This window comes from Idiotropiscis lumnitzeri, chromosome 2 (genome assembly GCF_059441095.1).
Source record: "Idiotropiscis lumnitzeri isolate Australia: NSW breed Sydney's pygmy pipehorse chromosome 2, RoL_Ilum_1.0, whole genome shotgun sequence".
Taxonomy (NCBI): Eukaryota; Metazoa; Chordata; class Actinopteri; order Syngnathiformes; family Syngnathidae; genus Idiotropiscis; species Idiotropiscis lumnitzeri.
The window spans coordinates 29,118,999-29,142,591 of record NC_142392.1 but is presented as its reverse complement, the minus strand read 5'-3'; the positions used below and the strand labels follow the sequence as shown (position 1 = coordinate 29,142,591).

The 23,593-nt window shown below is 41.4% G+C and overlaps 2 protein-coding genes across 3 annotated transcripts in view; both read right to left on the bottom strand.

Annotated features, from left to right (window-relative positions):
- Positions 1-656: 656 nt before the first annotated feature.
- LOC148342219 (uncharacterized) overlaps positions 657-23,593 on the bottom strand; it is a 343,669-nt gene continuing 320,732 nt past the window's right edge. The window contains exons 1-2 of one of the 2 annotated variants that reach the window (XM_088287814.1): positions 5,820-6,053; positions 657-2,144 (exon numbers count right to left, since the gene is read on the bottom strand). In XM_088287814.1, the coding sequence (XP_088143940.1) occupies positions 892-2,144; positions 5,820-5,943 (1,377 nt within the window). In that variant the 5' untranslated portion in view covers positions 5,944-6,053 and the 3' untranslated portion in view covers positions 657-891. Of the gene's footprint in view, positions 2,145-5,819; positions 6,054-23,593 lie in introns of those variants that run through there. The other variant, XM_088287813.1, reaches the window with a different exon arrangement.
- LOC148342240 (uncharacterized) lies at positions 12,355-14,362 on the bottom strand (the record flags this gene model as incomplete). Its single annotated transcript, XM_088285402.1, has 1 exon — positions 12,355-14,362. A coding segment is annotated over one exon (1,659 nt), but the record flags the coding sequence as incomplete, so codon positions are not given.

Here is a 23,593-nt window from a genome sequence, read left to right as displayed (position 1 = left end):
CGATTGTGGTTATGTAAAGCCCTTTGAGACTGTCTGTGATTAAGAGCTATGCAAATAAAATTGACTTGACTTGTTGCATATGCATTCCCATCACGCTAGTCTTTGGGATTTCCCTCCAAAAGTCCCCCAGAGGGAGAGCAGATGCGTCTCCCCGTTGATACGACCAGTCTACTCGTGACCACCTTAAATTACTTCCATACCCTGGAAGGTCACTGACCTGGCGAGAGAATTGCCACCACCATAAACAATGCTCAGGCCTATTTTCTATCTCTTTTATTCAGAAAGTGAAATATTAAATGTATGTGAGGGGATATTTGAAGAGTTTGATTTTTGTTCAATGGACCATACATATACGAGCCAGCCAAACACACCGAGAAAAACCAGCGCTGACTCCAGTCGCTATCAAGTTGCCAACTCCTGACATTCCAAAACCTTTGAGAGAAACTGAGACGATTTGCGTTTCTCTTTCTTGTTCTTTTTATTGTTCAACTTCGAGTTCAGTTTTTCACCTTTTCACACAGCGTAATGAAGGCCAGTTGAGCAAGTGGAACAAGAGATTTTATTGATGATTGTGGAAGGCACCGATTTCATAAGCACAGTTTCTTCTCACACCTTTTCCATTAAGTACGATTAAAAAGACAACTGAAAAGCATAACGTTAACAAATGTTGTTATAGGCAAAGGCAATTAATTTTATTTATAATGTTTGATGTGAACACACAAAAAAACTCATCCTCACTCAGACACATTGGTTATTCTGGCAATGATCACATTGGCTTAGTGTCAATAAAAAAGCGTTGCAAAATTCAATTCATCATATTTTATTCATAACATTTACAACTTACCACAAAGTGTCAGTTCCTTCAGTTTTTTGTTTTCTTTTTTTTAAGCTTCAAGGATCGCTGCTCTTCTCACCATCACAATCGTGTCTCTCAGCACTACGTTTAGTGGCGAATTTTTTAGCACAAACGCTGCAACTGAATGGCTTGTCTCCATTGTGTGTTCTTGTGTGGCTTTGTAAACTTGACTTTACAGAGAAGCTTTTGCCACAAACTGAGCAGGAAAAAGGTTTTTCTCCACTGTGCGTTCTTGTGTGATATGTTAAACTTGAATTTTGAGAGAAGCTTTTACCACAAACTGAGCAAGAAAAAGGGTTTTCTCTAGTGTGTGTTCTTGTGTGACAAGTTAAATTTGACTTTACAGAGAAGCGTCTACCACACACTGAGCAGGAAAAAGGTTTTTCTCCACTGTGCGTTCTTGTGTGATATGTTAAATCAAACTTTTGAGAGAAGCATTTTCCACAAACTGAGCATGAATAAGGTTTTTCACCACTGTGTGTTCTTGCGTGTTCTGTTATATGTGCCTTTTGAGAGAAGCATTTTCCACAAACTGAGCATGAATAAGGTTTTTCTCCACTGTGCGTTCTTGTGTGGATCGTTAAATCAAACTTTCGAGAGAAGCTTTTGCCACAAACCGAGCAAGAAAAAGGTTTTTCTCCACTGTGGGTTCTTGTGTGCCTTACTAAATGAGACTTTCGAGAGAAGCATTTGCCACAAACTGAGCATGAAAAGGGTTTTTCTCCACTGTGTGTTCTTGTGTGCCTTACTAAATGAGTCTTTTGAGAGAAGCATTTACCACAAACTGAGCAGGAAAAAGGTTTTTCTCCACTGTGTGTTCTTGTGTGGATTTGTAAATGTGACTTTTCAGAGAAGCATTTTCCACAAACTGAGCATGAAAAAGGTTTTTCTCCGTGTGTTCTTGTGTGCCGTTTCAAAGACAACTTTGAAGTTGTTGATTTCCCACACTGAGAACATACCCAACTGTCAGTGTGACATGCCCTTTCACCTTTGGCTTGCCCATCATCATCATCATCATCATCATCGTCATCATCATCATCGTCATGAGCGTCTGATAATGTGTCCTCATTTTGTGCTTGTGATGGCCCCCAGTGGTCTTCATCACCTTTTGTCACGTGGTGACTTGAGCTGCTGCTTGTAGGCTCCGCCCCTCTGTTGTCCTTGTTTTCATCTTCAGTCTTTATAGGGACAACGTTCACTGGTGACTTGTTGATCTCCTCCTCCTCCTTTTTGATGTTAGTCAAATCTGGCTCCTCTTTCACAGAACAGAGATCATTTTGTCTGACGTCTGCAGGACACAAAAAGACAAATTTGGTTTGGTCAAGTCAAAGCTCAGGCGGCGACTTCGACTTATATTGTTTCTACCATGCTACCTTGACTTGTGCTCGCCGCACACGGAGCAATGCGTGCGACCCCAACTTGGACCGGACCATGGGGACATTTCACAAAATTACGTCCTACGATGTAAACCTCCCTTTTGATGCCCGATTTCATTCCTGACATGGTCACAGACGTTTCTGGAATATGTATTCAAATTCAACTAAGATGCACCATAATTTTTTTTTTAAAATTTATTTCAATGTATATTTAAGATTGCTTATTTAATACTACAATATTTATTCAATTATTTTAATATGTGAAATTATATCAATATTAATTTAAACCTTTTTATTTCACTCTTGAATATTTCTTAACATATTTGTTCATTTGAATTTGGATGCAATTTAAATTATTCCATCCATCCAGCCATTTTCTGCCGCTCATCCGGGGTCGGCTTATTGGATTAATTTAATATGTAGGTATTTTTATATTTCAATACTTATTTCAACATCAGGACTCTTCTCAATTAGTTCAATATTTATAAAATGTTTCTATATTTATTATTAATTGAATTAAGTCTGTAAGTGGTTGCCAATTTTAATATTTCCCTATACAGTGGAACCTCGGTTCTCGACCATAATCCGTTCCTGAACCCTGTTCGAAAAGCGAATTGTTCGAACACCGAAACCAGGGGTCCTCAATCCTGTTCCTCGAGGGCACCTGCAGGTTTTCCAATTCTCCCAGCTGCAACACAGCTGATTCAGATGATCAGAGAATCAGCAAGGTCTACAAAAGTTTGATAACGATCGTTCAGGTGTGTTGCAGCAGGGAAAGATGGAAAACAGGCAGGACACTGGCCCTCGAGGAACAGGATTGAAGACCACTGACCGAAACCATTCCTTTGCTGCTTGCACTGACTTTCTTTGGAGGCATGATTAGGGGCTAAAACACTTCGTACACCTATGTAAAATGCGAGAGCAAAACGCAGCACGTCCGCACGCGACAACAGTTGGTCACGAAGAGAGCAAGAGAGCGATCTACACCCGTACGCCGCTCAGCATCCCACCCTCGCGTACGCACTCATGCGTCATACCGGCGTTCGAACTCCGAGGTTTGTTCGAACTGCGAAGCAAGAATTTCTCTATTTTTTTGTTCGAACTCCGATTTGTTCGAACTCAGAGTCGTTCGAGAACCGAGGTTCCACTGTATCATTATAAAAATAACCCAATGTATAAAAAATATAATAGAGCATGAACAAAAATATTTGGTATATTTGACAAAATTATAGTTTTTCCGAAGTGAGATCCTGCTTAGCAACAAACCCCAAACGCTTGATAGAGCTCAACCTAGAAAGTGTATTTAGCCAGTCAGAAATTTATTCAGAAAGTGAAATATTAAATGTATGTGAGGGGATATTTGAAGAGTTTGAGTTTTGTTCAATCGACCATACATATACGAGCCAGACAAACACAGCGAGAAAACCAGCGCTGACTCCAGTCGCCATCAGGTTGCCAACTCCTGACATTCCAAAACCTTTTGAGAGAAACTTTTTCCGCAAACAGAGCTGGAAAAATGTTTTTCTCCACTGTGTATTGTTGTGTGTTTTATTAAGTATGACTTTAAAGAAAGGCTTTTGTCACAAACTGAGCAGGAAATTTCCCTTTTCAGAGAAGCATTTTCCACAAACCGAGCAAGAAAATGTTTTTTCTCCACTGTGTGTTCTTGTGTGCGGTTTTAAAGACAACTTTGAAGTTAATGAGTCAGTGTGACATGCCCTTTCACCTTTAGCTTGCCCATCATCATCATCATCATCATCATCATCATCATCATCATCATCATCATCATCATGAGCGTCTGATGTGTCCTCATTATGTACTTGTGATGGCCCCCAGTGGTCTTCGTCACCTTCTGTTGTCATGTGATTACTTGAGCGGCTGCTTGGAGGCTCCGCCCCTCTGTTGTCCTCACTCTCATCCACATTTGGTTTGGTCAAGTCAAAGCTCATGTGGCGACTATTTCTTATATAGTTCCTACCGCGCTATCTTGACTTGTGCCTGCCGAACACCAATCAATGCGTGCGACCCCGATTTGGAGCGGACCATGGGGGCATTTCACAAAATTACGTCCTACGATGTAAACCTCCCGTTAGCAGCACAACAGTGAAAAACGAGCATTTTTAAAAAGGAAGCACATTGCGGCTGATGCCCGATTTAATTCCTGACAGTCACAGACGTTTCTGGAAGCGAGCTGAAGTTAGCACACACAGGCTATTGTGTGCGTCTGATGGAACACCTGTTGTGGGACCCCAACATATTAATGGGGGCCACTGGGGGCCATCGCGACATAATGCAAATTGATAGAATAGCAATCCTTCAAGTGAAATATGTTTTTAAGTATTTCATTTTGCATTTAGAGATAGTTTCATCGTGGGTACTTTTTGCTTTCATGATAATTTGGATACCTAAAAGAATTAAAGGAGCCCTGGAATCATAGTCGCTATTTATTGCATGATTATGTTTGTTTTTTTGTTTGTTTTTTGTATCCAAAATGACATTTAGCCTGCTAGTGCGTTCCATCATTCCCCTTTTTATTTTTTATAAAAAACTAAATTACGTTTGAAGAGTCAAAAGCCCTACACATAAGCATTAAGCAACAACTCTGACTTATGTTGACATATTTGAATAATGACTGTATATTTTTTAAGTGATCCAATACGTATCAAAATTAGACTAAGATACACCATAATATTATAAGAGTTCACTGAATTATTTTGTAACTGCAATGATGCTTAACAGCCGTAGAGTGTCAGTAATGAGTAACAAAGTAACGCAACACCTCTCACTGTTACGTCTTCGTTGTCATTTGGATAAATTACCAGGAACTACGAGTTGTGGGGGAGATGCAAACCACCTGGGCCACAGGAACTTTATGATAAGGAACTAAATGTTCCTGGCCTTGTTGGTAGAAAAGGGGGTTGTGGCATACTCCCTTTTTAAGCCCATAGCAAGACAAAGATGCAGATGCATTCCTTGCAGCATGCGCTTGTTCACTGATAAGATCCGTGCAACCCTGGATGGATGCATTAAATGTATTTTAAATGTTTGGATGAAGTGAAACTATGCGCACGTGCACAAAACAGTGCAGGGCCACCCGAGGTTCATTGACTCTCACCCGACCAAGCCAGTACAAAGTTCATAAATGAATAAGACCATTACGTTCTTGATTTTTTTTAAAAACTTAATATTTTGTGTTTTATCCACTAACATTGATCAACCGCCATTGACGTTTTCGCCGCAGTGTGCACCTTTTTTAGAGTCAGGCAGAATTCCTTCCGGAAGGAAATGCTTGAACAAGATATAAAAACCAGAAAATGTAAAATGTTAAACAATCAGTTCAAATTTTATACTGGTTAAAACATGGAGTGCACCCCCCACTAATGGTTATTCTTTGGCATTTATTTTCTCTACTGATTTCATTTGGCAGAAACAAATGTTCAGCAAACCGGCAAGTAAAAGGCAATATTTAAAAATAAAGCGGCAATAACCTTGAACGATTTCCCCAAACAACTTAATGTTGTGATCCATATTTTTAACGATAGAAAGTCGTTATTTACAAAGCAAATGAGAGTAAGACGGGTACAAACCTGCTTTGAGTGGCACAACACGAGGCTGCTTGCTAACTTCGCCCAGCAGTTGATGATGTTGCTCGTTCTCTTCTTTTATTCCACAAAGTTCCTCTTTGTACTTGGGTGTCGTTCTTTCACACATTTTCAAATGATAATTCCAAAAAATCCGCACTTGATCTCTGCTTGGCGATGAGTCATGTGCCTCTTTTTGTTAGCAGCTAGCTAGCTAACAAGCTAAGCTAACTACGCCGAAAAGCATCAACGTGCAAAGATGAGGTTATCGGGACACAAAGACTTAATGAATTATGTCGTAGTCCTTTGGAGTAGCACTGGACATCCTTTGTGAAAATTACAGTCAGTTCCACACTAAATCAGAAGAATTTAGCGGTGGGTGTTTTTATTTCGGTGTGGACGGAACGGTGGATGTGGTCGAGGTCCTTTGGAAGCTGCGCGCTTGCTAATGACGTCATGCTTTAAACACGTATTTTTCAAATATATTTCTTTGCCTCTGTGTTTGTTGTTACAACTGGCTGTTTTATTTTAATATATATTCTTTATCATATTTTAATTTGGTTGATATACATATATATTTTTTTAAATAACTGCATACTACCACGATGACGCGTCGGCTACGTCACTTCCGCCTATGCTCCGAGAAGCCGCCACTGCAACAGCAGTGGAACGTTTACGTTTCTCCTACCGAACTTGCAACAAATGCTGTGGTTCACTCGGGCTGCAAGATTGTATTCATATAATGTCTGCAGAGACTAGCAGTGCCTCTCAATTATTTTACGCCCGCCTCTACCAAGAAGAAAAAAGATTCGCGCCCCCCCTGTAGCGGCCCCTTGGTCTTGAAATAATGGCGGGGAGTTTCAACTGGTGTCGAGAAACTTTTATTGCTGAGCAATGGTTACATATACTGCACCGTGAAAACTATAAAGCAGAAAAAACACAAACTGTAACAGTAGTAGTGATGGGTCCAACGACACCGAGGCGTCGATGCGCGCGCCGAGCTTCCAGGGCAAACCCCGTGTCGGTGCGCGTACTGCTTTGAGAAAGTCACGTGACCACTACCAGAATCGTGTCGACACAGCGGTCGCGCGCCAAACTGTGTTCATAAGGAAGCGCATCTATCAACAGGATGGACGCTCAAAACAAGCATCGAGTTATTGGCACGTTACTTTGCATTAAATATCCGCAAGATGGAAGACGTCACTGTTGATGCGCACTCAGAGGTGCAGCGCTATACGTCAGCAGGACACGTTGCACGTACGGAAGACCCGCTCTTATACTGGAAGTCCATGGAGGCAACGTTCCCTCACCTATTTATAGTAGCCACACAGGCGTTGTGCACACCGGCCTCTTCAGTGCCTTGTGAGAGGATTTTCTCAAAGGCGGGGGAAATTGCCTCAAAAAAAGAAATAGACTGAATAACAAAACGCTGGAGAAACTAATTTCTTTTGAATAAAAATCTTTAATTACAATGAGTCCATTGTCATTCACAACACTTTTACTTGGGCATTCAGACAGATGTTCTCTTAATTTATCAACTGCGTCTCGAATATCAAAGATTTTTTTAATGAAATTGCATGTATGTAAAAATAATGTGAAAGGAAATGCCTAATCAGAATCAGAAATCCCTTTGTCATTGTACTCAAGTGTGCAACGAGATTCGAGAGCTCCTCTCTCCAGTGCAATACAACAATAATTCAGTTAAATATATAAATTAGATAAATATGAAAATAAATAGTGCGATGGAATGTAATACGAAATAGGATATATAAAAACACATCACGTCGCTAATCAATGGAATTGGATAAAATTAGTTTGACAGATCAGTGTCAGATGACCCTGTCAAATGTTTCCTGCAAATCCACCAGGTGTCAGTATTCAGCAACACAGTGTCAACACAGTGTCAATACATTGTGTCACTGTGTCGAAACGATACAGGATGCCTCATCTACCCATCACTACACGCAGGTAACGTGACGCTGCTGGCTTGTGTCTCTTTATTTATTGACTTGCATTCTCGTCTTTGTGCGTACACACTTGTTCGTCTGGTAACCAAAACACACATCAGGCAATACTGCCAACTAGTGGCCAATGATATAACTGCTATCATTACATCTCCCTTTCAAACGTTAAACAATGCCTGTGCCTTTTTTTCATTATTATTATTTATTATTATTATTTTGATAATTTTGTTTTGTTATCAATTATTTTCACTTCTTATCAATATCCACACATTTTTATGCCAACAAGCAGCTCTACAACCGTTTTCGCAACAAAAACACAACATTAAACATTTTCAATCAGCCTGTCCGGTTGTCGTCTAACTCTTGTTGATCTTCGAAGAGGTTCAGTAATCCCAGAAATTGCTGGTGGTTGAGGTCTGTGCTCCTTCGATGTATCCACCTGCTTTGCAGCCTCAGCCGCATCAGAAGATTTCTTCCAGTCCTCGGGAACCTTCAGAAGACTCCTCCTGTTCCTCCTCACTCTTTGTCCATGCTTTGTTTCCACAATGTAAGATCTCGGTCCGGCTTCGATAAGGCAAAAGATGTATGCAGATTGTGCTCGATTGGACTTCATTTTCATCACATTTCTCTCTTATTGGTGATCTATTATTATACTTCCTGCTTCTGCGACATCCGATTTGATGACGTCATTTCCGGGTACGAACTACACTGCTCCATAACGAAACTAAAGTTGCGTTTTACAAAAAACATTTAGAAAAATATTTAACGTCACACTTCACAGTAATTTGAATGCAATAACAGGATTTAAATGAACTACAAATTGAAAACAGAACAGCAATACTTTTCTTGCCACTCAAAAGGTAAACAGTTTGCACGCTAGTATTATGCAAAAACATTAACAGGAGGGACCCATATTGCTATTATTAAGGTTATTTCGTTAGAGCAGGGGTGTCAAACTCATTTTTGTGGACGGGCCACATCGTAGTTGTGGTTTCCCTCAGAGGGCCGGTATGACTGTGAACCCATATAAATTGAATGGAAAGCCAGTTTTGAAATCAGAAGCTCGTAAGTAATTGTTCAACAATTTTTCCATTTGTTTTAAAAGGGGAGGACTGCTAACAAATACATGGCAATATCTCATATCTCAGTGTTGTTAAAAGTGAAGAAAATATGATAGAAACAGGAAGTTGATGCAGATGATTTGCCCTTTGCGGGCCACATAAAATGAGGTTGCGGGCCAGATCTGGTCCCCGGGCCTTGAGTTTGACATGTGCGTTCGAGTGAATTGTATGTACCTTGTTGCTTTTCATGTGCAGAATGTCACCGTGAGGGACATCTCTTGACCGCAAGAAACGTTCCAAGTCCCCCTCTAAGATTATTGCCGCATCTGACGTACTGTCGTCTCTCGAACAGCCGCGCATCAGAGGCTAGGCAAGCCAAACTGACCCGGAAGTACATAAACACGTATTGGAAAAATAAATAAACGAACATTCACTCAAAAAAAAACTACTTTGCATTTGCGAGGGAACGCAATCTTTGCAAGGGAAAGCAAAGATTTGTTGTTGTTTTTTTTTTCTTCCATGTCCCCTAAGGGGCTCCGGAATTTCCGAACGCCGTCAGAGGAAAAGGAGAAATAAAAAAGGAAAATCTGGATATCAGTCTGAATCGTGGCCTTTTTGCTGGACTACACTCCTGCCATTCCAAAAACCCTCAAGGACGAGAACAGATGTGGACTCCCCTTATGTTGCTCCTCGGCGCCATCTCGTCTAAACCGGGACCCATTCCTGTATATCCATCCTTTGATAAGTCGGGACCCCTGTCGAAATCCCTGACCTGACATAAACTATGTTGAGGCCCACTGCAGTTCAGAATCGTAACTCATTGTAGTGGCGGCTCAACGCAAGATTATACATTCACCAGAGCAACAGTTGCGCTATGTTAGAAGTAGAAATGAAGAATTATTCCCGTCCATAAGTTACAACGTATGGAAATACAAACGAAAAATGTTGTAGGGTTTCTCACCTGTTTCACACGCTTCACTTTGCCAGCTTTCTTGTTTGTCACTTTTTCCTGTTTGCTTGTGTTTTGGGTTGCGATTTTTGATTGGCTCTCTTCATCACTGAGGTCAGCGTCGATCTGGAGGAACTCGTAATGTGTGCAAAAATATACTTTATTTCTAAAGCGCATTTCACGTATATGGGTTTAAACTTGAATTGTTGTCTGTTTTGTTTTTTCAGCGTTACCAGTTTACATTAAGTACACTAAAGTCCATCAAAGGCTATTAATTACATAAATCCTACAATAAAGCATAACTTTAACTCTATTCATGGAAGTAAAGTTTAATTTAGGCTATTAAGTAACTCAGTGGTGGGCCTTCAAGGCCTTCTCTGTTGGCCAAACATAATCAATAAAAAAAATGATCATAATCATCGCATTGATGTCATATTATAGCTGAGCGTTTTATTTTTAGGTGAGAGTTTTGAATCCAATCGGAATTCCGCTTGCTCGTGTTGCTGGGCAGGTTTCACAATACCAGGAGCGTGCATTATGCGTTCCGAGGCCTTAAGATGCAATTGTGCGAGCATCTCTTCTGTCAAAGTCAATGAGCTTTCATATTTGTTCGACGGTTGCGATAGCCAATCAGATCACGAGTTGGTTACAGTGAGCCTTCTCGCTGGCCTTATGCTGAGGGTGATGAACGCGTTTTGTGATTGGATACTCACTCGGGAGGGGGCGGCGCTATGCCGAATCAACACACCCAAAAGTTGTAATTGGCGGCCGTTCGAAAATCTAAAATATATTCTTGCTTTTTTTAAACCACAATGGCCGGAGGGGGGAAAAGCATGGATTCAATTTCAGATCCACTTGCAAGGAAATTTTCAAGTCGGACCTTTCAAGAGAAGCTATATCGTCCAACACTCACTCAGTGGTGTGTAAGTGTGTTTCTGGATATTATTTGTCCAGCCGTGGTGTCATAAATGATGGTATTTTGATGGGGATTCATTCAAGTAGGACGAAGTAGGACTTCTTTGAAGGCACAGGTGTGAAATGCACTGAAGTAACTTAAAAAGTAAAATAAAATTACGATTGTTTAAGAATGTGCAAGAAAGAAAAATGTTGACAAATGCTAAAAATAATGATATTTTCCAGGAGGTATATATTTCTTTGTTGTTTATTCATTCAATTCTATACTTATTTCAATATTTGAGTATTATTTTTCTTTCAATATGTAGTATATTTGTCTTTGAAGTGTGGGTCCTTGCTGCCTTCCGGAGAGGCAGCCGAGCAAGGCTGGATTGGTGATGGAAAAGAACTGGTTCGAAAAAGATTTTTTTCTTGTCACATGCTGATGTCAAAAGAAGTCTCCCCAAAAACTTGAGCCCCCTCTCAGACATTCCCTTCTTACAGGGAATGCCCAAATAGGACATGAATATCTAATTTTCCCTTGTTGCATATGCATTCCCATCACGCTAGTCTTCGGGATTTCCCTCCAAAAGTCCCCCAGAGGGAGAGCAGATGCGTCTCCCCGTTGATACGACCAGTCTACTCGTGACCACCTTAAATTACTTCCATACCCTGGAAGGTCACTGACCTGGCGAGAGAATTGCCCCCACCATAAACAATGCTCAGGCCTATTTTCTCTCAGGGCAGTATCTGGTTACATCGGAACTTCAGAACCAAGACTGGTCACTTCTGTGAGCTCCAGTCCCTTCATAGTTTCATAAAGAGAATTACTTCCCATATCTAAATTAGGCCATTTAAAAATACACAACTTTTTTTTTTATTTATTAGAATTTATATTTAAGCTTGTTTATGTAATAATACAATATTTATTCAATTATTTTAATGTTAAATTATATCAATATTAATTTAAACCTTTTTATTTGACTCTTGAATATTTCTGAACAAATTTGTTCATTTGAATATGTATGCAATTTAAATTATTCCATCCATCCAGCCATTTTCTGCCGCTCATCCGGAGTTGGGTAATTGAATTTATTTAATATATAAGTATTTTTTATATTTCAATATTTATTTCAAGATTAGGACTCTTCTCATTGAGTTCAATAGTTATAAAATGTTTTATATTTCATATTAATTGAATTAGGTCTGTATGTGGTTGTCAATTTTAATATTTCCCTATTTCATTATAAAAATAATCCAATATATAAAAAATATAATAGAGCATGAACAAAAATATTTAGTATATTTGACAAAATTATACGTTTTTTCCCGAAGTAAGATTCTGCTTAGCAACAAGCCCCAAACGCTTGATAGAGCTCAACCTGGAAAGAGGTTTTAGCTAGTCAGAAATTTATTCAGAAAGCGAAATATTAAATGTATGTGAGGGGATATTTGAAGAGTTTGAGTTTTGTTCAATGGACCATACATATACGAGCCAGCCAAACACTGCGAGAAAACCAGCGCTGACTCCAGTCGCCATCAAGTTGCCAACTCCTGACATTCCAGAACCTTTGAGAGAAACTGAGACTGCTTGCGTTTCTCTTTCTTGTTCTTTTTCGAGTTCAACTTCTAGATCTATTTTTCACCTTTTCACACAGCGAAATGAAGGCCAGTTGAGCAAGTGGAACAAGTAATTTTATTGATAGTGGAAGGCACCGATTTCATAAGCACCGTTTCTTCTCACACCTGTACCATTAAGTAAAAAGACAACTGAAAAGCATAACGTTAACAAATGTTATTCCAGGCAAAGGCAATTAATTTCATTTACATCTTGATGTAAAATCACAAAAAAAAGATCATCATCACACAAACACATTGATAATTCTGACTCTGATCCCATTGGCTTAATGTCAATAAAAGAGCTTTGCAAAATTAAATTTTTCACATTTTATTCAAAATCACAATTACATCTTACCACTCAGAGTCAGTTCCTTCAGTTTTTTGTTTTCTTTTTTTTAAGCTTCAAGGATCGCTGCTTTTCTCACCAGCACAATTGTGACTCTCAGCACCCTGTTTAGTGAAGAATTTTTTAGCACAAACGCTGCAACTCAATGGCTTGTCTCCACTGTGCGTTCTTGTGTGGCTTCGTAAATGCGACTTTCGAGAGAACCTCTTGGCACAAACTGAGCAGGAAAAAGGTTTTTCTCCACTGTGTGTTCTTGTGTGGCTTCGTAAATGCGACTTTCGAGAGAACCTCTTGGCACAAACTGAGCAGGAAAAAGGTTTTTCTCCACTGTGCGTTCTTGTGTGGCTTCGTAAATGCGACTTTTGAGAGAACCTCTTGGCACAAACTGAGCAGGAAAAAGGTTTTTCACCACTGTGCTTTCTTGTGTGACTTGTCAAATTTGATTTTAGAGAAAAGCTTTTACCACAAACCAAGCAGGAAAATGGTTTTTCTCCAGTGTGTGTTCTTGTGTGGCTTGTTAAATGAGACTTTCGAGAGCAACTCTTGTCACAAACTGAGCAGGAAAAAGGGTTTTCTCCACTGTGTATTCTTGTGTGGTATGTGAAACTTGATTTTAGAGAAAAGCTTTTACCACAAACCAAGCAGGAAAATGGTTTTTCTCCAGTGTGTGTTCTTGTGTGGCTTGTTAAACCTTCCTTTTGAGAGAAGCATTTTCCACAAACTGAGCAGGAAAAAGATTTTTCACCACTGTGTGTTCTTGTGTGAATTATTAAATGAGACCTTCGAGAGAAACTCTTGCCACAAACTGAGCAGGAAAAAGATTTTTCTCCACTGTGTATTCTTGTGTGGTATGTTAAACTTGAATTTTGAGAGAAACTCTTGCCACAAACTGAGCATGAAAAAGGTTTTTCTCCAGTGTGTAATCGTATATGTGTTTTTAAATTTGACTTGAAAGAAAAGCTTTTGCCACAAACTGAGCAAGAAAAAGGTTTTTCTCCAGTGTGTGTTCTTGCGTGTTCTGTTAAATTTGCCTTTAGAGAGAAGCATTTTCCACAAACTGAGCAGGAAAAAGATTTTTCTCCACTGTGTGTTCTTGTGTGGATTGTTAAATGAAACTTTCGAGAGAAACTCTTGCCACAAACTGAGCAGGAAAAAGGTTTTTCTCCACTGTGTATTCTTGTGTGGTATGTTAAACTTGAATTTTGATCGAAGCTTTTGCCACAAACTGAGCAAGAAAAAGGTTTTTCTCCACTGTGCGTTCTTGTGTGCCTTACTAAATGAGACTTTCGAGAGAAGCTTTTGCCACATACCGAGCAGGAAAAAGGTTTTTCACCACTGTGTGTTTTTCTGTGCCCTTTTAAAGACAGCTTTGAAGTGAATGAGTCAGTGTGACATGCCCTTTCACCTTTGGCTTGCCCATCATCATCATCATCATCAGCGTGTGATAATGTGTCCTCATTATGTACTTGTGATGGTCCCCAGTGGTCTTCATCAACTTCTGTTGTCACGAGATGACTTGAACTGCTGCTTGTAGGCTCCGCCCCTCTGTTGTCCTCACACTCATCCTTGTTTTCATCTTCAGTCTTTATAGGGTCAACGTTCACTGGTGACTTGTTGATCTCCTCCTCCTCCTCCTCCTCCTTTTTGATGTGAGTCAAGTCTGGCTCCTCTTTCACAGAACGGAGATCGTTTTCACTGACGTCTGCAGGACACAAAAAGACAAACACACATCATTTGGTTTGGTCAAGTCAAGTCAAGTCAATTTTATTTGTATAGCCCTTAATCACAGACAGTCTCAAAGGGCTTTACATAGCCACAATCGACATCCCCGATCTTAACCCCCAGAAGGGCAAGGAAAAACTCACAAAACCTCATTAGGGGAAAAGTGAGAAACCTTGAGAAGGGACCACAGATGGGGGAATCCCCCTTCCAGGATGACCAGGCTGCAATGGATGCCAACTGGGCAACATTTGACACATACAATGATGCTATGCAATGATAGATGAGATAATATAAGAGTCAATTGAATGAAGCGCTGCAGGAAGATGACTTCAGTGGAGTGCGTCCTCATCCAGGGCCGTAATATCCATGGAAGCATATCCGAAGATGAGCCTTCGATCTTGTACCAGTCAGTTGGTGTAAATTCAGATCAAACCTCATGCGGCGACTTTGTCTTATATTGTTTCTACCGTGCTACCTTGACTTGTGCCTGCCGCACACGGAGCAATGCGTGGACCCCAACTTGGACCGGACCATGGGGTCATTTCACAAAATTACGTCCTACGATGTAAACCTCCCTTTAGCAGCACAACCGTGATAAACGAGCATTTAAAAAGGAAGCACGTTGCGGCTGGTGCCCGATTTCATTCCTGACATAGTCACAGACGTTTCTGGAATATGTATTCAACTAAGATACACCATAATATTTTAAGAGTTCACTGAATCATTTTGGAATTGCAATGATGCTTAACAGCCATAGGGTGTCAGTAATGAGTAACAAAGTAACACAAGACCTCCCACTGATACATCATGATTGTCATTTGGATAAATTACCAGGAACTATGAGTTGTGGGGGTGATGCAAACCACCTGAGCCACAGGAACTTTATTACCAGGAACTAAATGTTCCTGGACTTGTAGGTAGAAAAGGGGGTTGTGACGTTCAGCCTTTTTGAGACCATCGTAAGACAAAGATGCAGATGCATTCCTTGCAGCATGCGCTTGTTCACTGATGAGAACCGTGCAACCTTGGATGGATGCATTCAATGTATTTTAAATGTTTGGATGGGGTGAAACTACGCACACGTGCACAAAACAGTGCAGGGCCACCCGAGGTTCATTGACTCTCACCCGACCAAGCCAGTACAAAGTTAATAAATAAGAAAAGACCGATACGTACTTGACTTTAAAAAAAAAAAAACTTAATATTTTGCGTTTTATTCACTAAAATTGATCAACCGCCATTGACGTTTTTGCGGCAGTGTGCACATTTTTAGAGTCAGGCGGAATTGCTTCCGTAAGGAATTGCTTGAACAAAATATAAAAACCAGAAAATGTTTTGTTATTTTAAATGTAAATTTTATACTGGGAAAAACATGGAGTTCACCCCCCACTATTGGTTATTCTTTGGCATATATTTTCTGCACTGATTACATTTGACAAAAAATTGCTCAGCAGACCTGCAAGTAAAAGGCAATATTTAAAGATAAAACGGCAAGAACCTTGAACGATTTCCCCAAACAACTTAATGTTGTGATGCACATTTTTAACGATAGAAAGTCGTTCTTTACAAAGCAAATGAGAGTAAGACGTCTACAAACCTGCTTTGAGTGGCACAACACGAGGCTGGTTGCAAACTTCGTCCAGCAGTTGAAGATGTTGCTCGTTCTCTTCTTTTATTCCACAAAGTTCATCTTTGTTCTTGGGTGTTGTTCTTTCACACATTTTCAAATGATAATTCCAAAAAATGCGCACTTGATCTCTGCTAGGCGATGAGTCATGTGCCTCTTTTCGTTAGCGGCTAGCTAGCTAACAAGCTAAGCTAACTACGCCGAAAAGCATCAACGCGCGAAGATGAGGTTATCGGGACACAAAGACTTAATGAATTATGTCGTAGTCCTTTAGAGTAGCACTGGACATCCTTTGAGAAAATTACAGTCAGTTCCACACTAAATCAGAAGAATTTAGCGGTGGGTGTTTTTGTTCCGGTGTGGACGGGTCGGTGGATGTGGTCGAGGTCCTTCGGAAGCTGCGCGCTTGCTAATGACGTCATGCTTTAAGCACGTATTTTTCAAATATATTTCTTTGCCTCTGTGTTTGTTTTTACACCTGACTATTCTCTTTTAATATTTATTCTATGTAATATTTTAATTCGGTTGATAAAAACAATTTAACAAAATAACTAAAATAACGCCATTAAATCGAGTCAGCTCCGACATCACTTCCCCCTATGCCCGGAGAAGCAGCTGCTGGAACAGCAGTGGGAAGGTTACGTTTCTCCTACCGAACTTGCAACAATGCTGTGGTTCAGTCGGGCTGCAAGATTGTATGAATATAATGTCTGCACATACTAGCAGTGCTTCTCAATTTTTTCACGCCCGCCCCTACCAAGAAGAAAAAGATTCGCGCCCCCCCACCACCAATTTTTTTTCTGTCTTTGTATATTGAGATTAGATTGTCAATAAAATATCCCTTAACTAACCTACATTGATAAGAAATATAGTTTCGAGAACTATTATCGTGAGGATCTCGAAACTCAGTACTCTGTTGTGAAAATATTGATGAGATGACAAATATTTGTCATGTCAAGTCATTATCCACACGGCTTATCCTGAACAGGGTTGCGGGAGAGTGCTGGAGCCAATTCCAGCTGACTTCGGGCGAAAGGCGCACTACACCCTGAACTGGTCGCCAGCCAGTCACAGGGCAGACATAGACACCGTCACTGAGAGGGAACTGAACCCACGTTGCCTGCACACAACTCAGGCGAGTGTACCACGACACCATCAGTGACATGATAAATATTTACTAATACGTTTTTTGCCCAAAACTTTAAAACATTAACAAACAGTTATTAATACGTACAGACTATAGAAAAGACAAAAAGAAGAGCCAGGGGGATTTTAAACAAAAATTCTATATGAATAACAAAGCAACAGCTTTAGTATTGTTGGAGTAGAGTCACCGTGGAAATGAGAAGTACCGTATTTTCGCAGTCATAAGGCGCACTTAAAAGTCCCAAATCTTCCCCTAAACTAACACAGCGCCTTATAAGGCGACTGCGCTCAATATATGGACAAAGTATCACTCGCGACCATCAACCCTTTTACTCATTGGGCTGTTCGGAGTGCATGTTAGCACACCCTGCTGGACAAAGTGTGAGTCATCTTTGCTTCAAAGTGACCATGACTATACATTATGTGACTATGGTGTTTGGGTGATGGTGTTGGAGAAAGCTGGACAAAAGGGCAGCTGTCCACAATGTTGTAGTCTGTCTTATCATTTGTTATTGCAAGCAAGAAACGTCCCAGGTTTAGACAACAGACAAAAAGCCCAAAGCATGACAGCACATCTCTCTAAACAGCCAGATATGATGCGCGTGTTTTAGCGACGCTGTGACGACACCAAAATTGCTTTATCTAAACTGGTTATTGAAGGACCAAAAGTCTCATAAACTGCGTATGCAAATGGAGCGCATCCCTTCATGATATGCTAATTTGCAACAGAGCGACTAGCTACACGTAGCGTGAGAGTTACGGACGCGACAGCCACCAAATGAACGACGCACTGTTTACTCACCCTCTGCTCCTCCAAAAGTGCAACGATGTCCTCCGACACTCCTCGGCCACGCAAAAAGTCGCTTGGTGACGACATATTAGGACTTTCCAAAGGCATACACACCATGCTCTGACATTTTCATCCCACAATGCATTGCTCCATGACAAAAAGTCAGAATTCTCACTTTAAAGTCAGAATTCTCACTTTAAAGTCAGAATTCTGAGATTAAAGTCAGAATTCTCACTTTAAAGTCAGAATTCTGAGATTAAAGTCAGAATCCTTCCAATCTTTTTTTTCTCATTCATGGCCCTAATCCTCTTCCGTACAGACGAGTACAATCGAAAAATGGCGCTCTGATCTCAGCCCAGCCTCAAATTTTATACGTTTTCTATGTCAAGGGTCATGTAGTTTGAATCGGTCGTCCTTGCTCCTTCCCCCGGCCCGGTCCACATTCCACGTCCAAGGCTGACCTTCTCAGGCAGGCGGCAGTCTCTCCGTCTCTCCTGCTCACATTCCCCTGTAATCTCGTCAGTGTACAGATTGTGTGGTGTATGTTTTCCCAGATCAAATTGTTATGTTTTTTGGTGTTCTTGATAGTGTCCCTGTGACGTCCTCCCCGGCCCAACTTGATGTTTGTATCTTCTATGGCCTATGTGGAGAATGTGTTTTGTCGTATTTGTCCATGAAGTGCGATCTGGTTTGTCATCAGTTTGACCTGAGCAGACTGAATCTGTTTGTTCTGAATGAAAGTGTGGGTCATGGAAATACTATGTGTGCAATTTTGAGGTCTTACATTTAAACTAAGTCATATCAATTTAGCATATGAATGCATCAGTAAACACCATGACTACAATCCCAGTCAATCTTATCGATGCACTGTACTTCTACTTTCATTTGATAAATGCTTTTTGTTTAATCAATGTTTAACATATTCAGTAAATATGAACCTGCTAAATTAAATAATTGACCTTCTGTCCCGTAAGTGTTTAATATAATGCCAGCAATCGAAATACAATCCTTCAATATTCATGTCCGGTGTGGCCATTCCCTATAAGAAGGGAAGGCCGGAGAGAGGGGACACCTTTCCCTTTTTTCTTTTTGGGGAGACTTCTTTTGACATCAGCATGTGACGAGAATAAAATCTCTTTCTCGCCAAAATGGCTGTGTCAGAGAATTTTTTTCCATCACCAATTCTGCCATGCTCGGCGACCTGTCCGGAGGGAAGCAGAGCCAGACCCACACATCAACAACAAAATATACCACATTTTTGGCATTTTGCTCCATTGAGGGTCTCGGGGTGCTGGGGCGCAGGCGTTCAACAGCCGGCCGGCTGAACTTTCGGTGAGATGCTTTTACTCACAATGGGTGTTGTGCGCCTGTGTCCAAGCGGTCGCGGCTTTTGGGGACGTTAAAGAGAGCTTGTGCGTGTGGGTCTGCTGGCTGATTGGTCATGGAAAATGTCCCTGTGTTAGTTTCAATTATTGTTTAAACAAGAGGCCTCTATAAATGATTAAAACATTCAAAGATGTCAAAGTAACCACACTATGAAAGAACATTAGAAAAAGTATGAAAAAATAAATAAATAAATGGGAAAAAAATGATAAGAACTAAGTAAATAGGGACTAGTGCGGGAGAAATGTGCAGAAGATAAAGAAAAGAAAGGTCTAGTCAGGGTTCGCGGTTAACTTTAAAAACTGCTTGCCCATAGGGCAAGTGCCACTAAAATTTGACTTGCCCGAGTGGCCAAATTACTTGCCCGACTTGGGCAAGTGACAATATTTTTTCTCGAAGAATAAAATGTTTATGGTTGTAAAATGTGCGCCACAAATGTAAATAAACATATAATCTGATAAGCATAAATTAATCTTGTTTTCATCATCAACCATGAAACCCTACTCACAACAGCATGTATCATGCTGTGCAGTTATTGAAAATGTTAATTGTAGTTTTAATAATTAACAAATCTGCATGTTAAATTGGGAAAATTATGTTACAGCAATCCAGATTATCAATTTTAAGTCCAGGAGAGCGTATTAATTGAGGAATCACATGAGTAAATTATGAGTGTGGGAAATTTGTGTATTCCTTTAAGACCAGTGCCTGTGGCGCTGCCTCCATAAGTTTCATAGCATAAACAGAAGACAGTCACTGACACTATGTCAGGTCACGTCATGGAGCTAATGAATTAACAGCCAATAATCAAATATGACTCCCTTCCTTACTCGCAACTGAATTGTCGACTTAAAAATATTCGAGGTATTTTTGTCATGTCAGAGGAATCCGAAATGTTCGGATTTGAACGAACTTGTCGCCACTTGTAAACATGCGCAGAAGGTAAGAAAACTTCCGGCTGTCAATTTTCGGCCGAAATATCGTCGGTTTTTGTTGTGTTTTTCAAACTTCAAATGAGGATGCGACTACAGCGAGTTCCAATACTGCGGGATTTATTGACGTCCACTTTAACTCGACTTTCACTGAACTAACTGATCCCCGTAGCGCCCGCCCATTGCCCCCAATAAGGCCAATGGACCATACCACAACATAAGGGGGTGTCTGGGTTAAACCATCACCATACAGTGCACACAAACGGATCACACCACAGTTTTCGTCGAAATTAAAGATATTTGGTTGCTTTAAAAAATGCTTGCCCGGTCAGGCAAGTTGCCCATAATTTTACCTTGCCCGTGGCCAGATTTCACTTGCCCCGGGCAATCGGGAAGCGGTTAACCGCGAACCCTGGTGGTGCAGCTAGACATGAGAAACCTCGACCGAATCGCCTGTAATAGGATGCCAGCCCAAGAAAGCTCTTGCTGGGAGTCGTCCAGTCCCTCACGGCTCGCACTTTCTCCTCCAAAGTGCTAATGTCTTCCCTTCCAACTTTGTGTCCCAGGAACTCAAGCTCTCTTCTCATAAAGCAGCACTTGTCAGGGTGAAGCTTCAGACCTGCAGTGGAAATTCTTTGTAAGACCTGTCGCAGGGCCTCCAAGGCTGCATGGAAAGAGTTCCCATGGAACAGGATGTCATCCAAATAGACCAAACAATTCTGTCGGGGGATGCCAGCCAGCACCTTGTCCATAAGCCGCTCAAAGGTAGCAGGTGCATTACACAGGCCGAAACAGAGAACTTGAAACTGCCACAACCCCCTGCCAGTACAGAAAGCAGTCTTTGACCTGGCTTCAGGGCTGAGGGGCACCTGCCAATATCCACTGCGCAGGTCTAATGAGGAGAACCAGGACGATCCAGACACCATATCCAGATTCTCATCAGTAGATAGGATTCTTTCTTGGTCACGCTGTTTAAGGGTCTATAGTCCACACAGAACCTTTTCTTCACTGTCTTTTTTTTTTTTACCATGACAACCCCTGAGGCCCAAGGGCTGTCAGATGGCTCAATGATGCCAGCTTTCAGCATCTCGTCAATTGCGCTGTCCGCATCTGCCTGATGTGCAAGGGGAAGGCGGCGGGGGCGTGCTTTGATAGGTCGTGCATCCCCCGTGTCAATTTGGTGCTGCACCAAGTCTGTTCTGCCCACCTCCTCTTCTGTCAGCGCAAAAATGTCCTTAAAGTCCCACAACAGTTGCCACAGCTCCTCCTGTTGCTTGGGTTCTAAACCATCACTGTTGCGCTTCCACACTTCGCGCACTGCCGTCAATCTGTCCACTCCACCTGTCATGGACCACGGGGCCGGGGAAGAGGAATGCTCATCAATGTGGGCATCTGATGTGGGTGGAGAAGTCATAGGAGCCAGCGGTTCATGGGTGGGATCAGACTCCTGCTGTGCAATGGCTGCGCTCGACGTCGGAAGGAATGACTTTTCAGGCTGTGTAGGGCGCACCATTTCAACTGTGGGACGTCTTGGAAAAGCCAACGTGTTCCTCCCCAGGTCAAGCACGCACTGGGCTGTTCGTAGAAAGTCCAGTCCTATGAGCCTTCCCTTCTTATGTGGAAATGTAAGATAAATTGAGGATCACATTGACTTAAAGTAACTTTATGTAATCAGTTTTGTGTATTTATGATCATGTTTATATACACTCATTAATATTTGCACACACACATACTGACATTTATGTTATAGCACACACGCACAGCTGGAACACACATGCACACGTTGCTTTAACTACACACAGACACAGTATCCTGAAGATGTGTTTAGTTAAAGTAACCTTTACACCGTGAGTTGTCATGTTATGCTTGCTGTCTCCTGATGATTAGTTATTGATGTTTTCTGTCTTCTGCTGATTAGTTTAGTCTAAAACAGACCACCATTGTTAATTCATCTCCTGTATTCTGGTGATTTAGTTTAGGCTAAACAGACCTTCATTGTATTCTAATTTCTTGTGATTCTTGAGTCAAACTAATAAAAGCCGAGCCGGTGAGAAGAGGAAGGAGAGGAGTTGCATGGAGCGGCTGCGAGCAGGCGAGCTGCTGCTCGCGGCCTCTCTGTCCCACTCTTTTCCCCCGCCGGCGGTGAAAATTAACAACGGTGTCTGGTTCAATTTTCGGCCGAAATATCGTCGGTTTTTGTTGTGTTTTTCAAACTTCAAATGAGGATGCAACTACAGCGAGTTCCAATATTGCGGGATTCATTGACGTCCACTTTAACTCGACTTTCACTGAACTAACTGATCCCCGTAGCGCCCGCCCATTGCCCCCGATAAGGCCAATGGACCATACCACAACATAAGGGGGTGTCTGGGTTAAACCATCACCATACAGTGCACACAAACAGATCACACCACAGTTTTCGTCGAAATTAAAGATATTTGGCTGCTTTAAAAAATGCTTGCCCGGTCGGGCAAGTTGCCCATAATTTTACCTTGCCCGTGGCCAAATTACACTTGCCCCGGGCAATCGGGAAGCGGTTAACCGCGAACCCTGAGATGGTAGCCAGGTTTTTGATTTTGTGTGGCCTTGACCAGAACACGAGTCATCACAGGGTACGTATCTGAACAGCGTATCTCTTGCTACGTACCAGCAAAACCGTCGGGCCCTCCACACAACGGTACGCCTCGATCCTTACTGTGTTCCATGCCACAAAGTGCCCAATACGATACGTGGAAGCGCGCTGCTCTTCATTATTTCTATTTTCAGCTCATGATTTTCCTGCTAAAATTTACACCCTGGCCAGGGTCTGTGCTCAAACTGAGCTTATTCACGACTATGTTGTCTATAGCTATAATTGTACACTTCTTATTTCTCATCTCTTTAAGCACTAGACCTTTCTTTTCTTTATCTTCTGCACATTTCTCCCACACTCGTCCCCATTTACTGAGTTCCCATCATAATTTTTTTAATCATTTATAGAGGCCTCTTGTTTCAACAATAATTGAAACTAACACAGGGACATTTTCCATGACCAATCAGCCAGCAGACCCACACGCACAAGCTCTCTTTAACGACCCCAAAAGCCCCGACCGCTTGGACACAGGCGCACAACACCCATTGTGAGTAAAAGCATCTCACCGAAAGTTCAGCCGGCCGGTTGTTGAACGCCTGCGCCCCAGCACCCCGAGACCCTCAATGGAGCAAAATGCCAAAAATGAGGTATATTTTGTTGTTGATGTGTGGGTCTGGCTCAGCTTCGCTCCGGACAGGTCGCCGAGCATGGCAGAATTGGTGATGGAAAAAGATTCTCTGACACAGCCATTTTGGCCAGAAAGAGATTTTATTC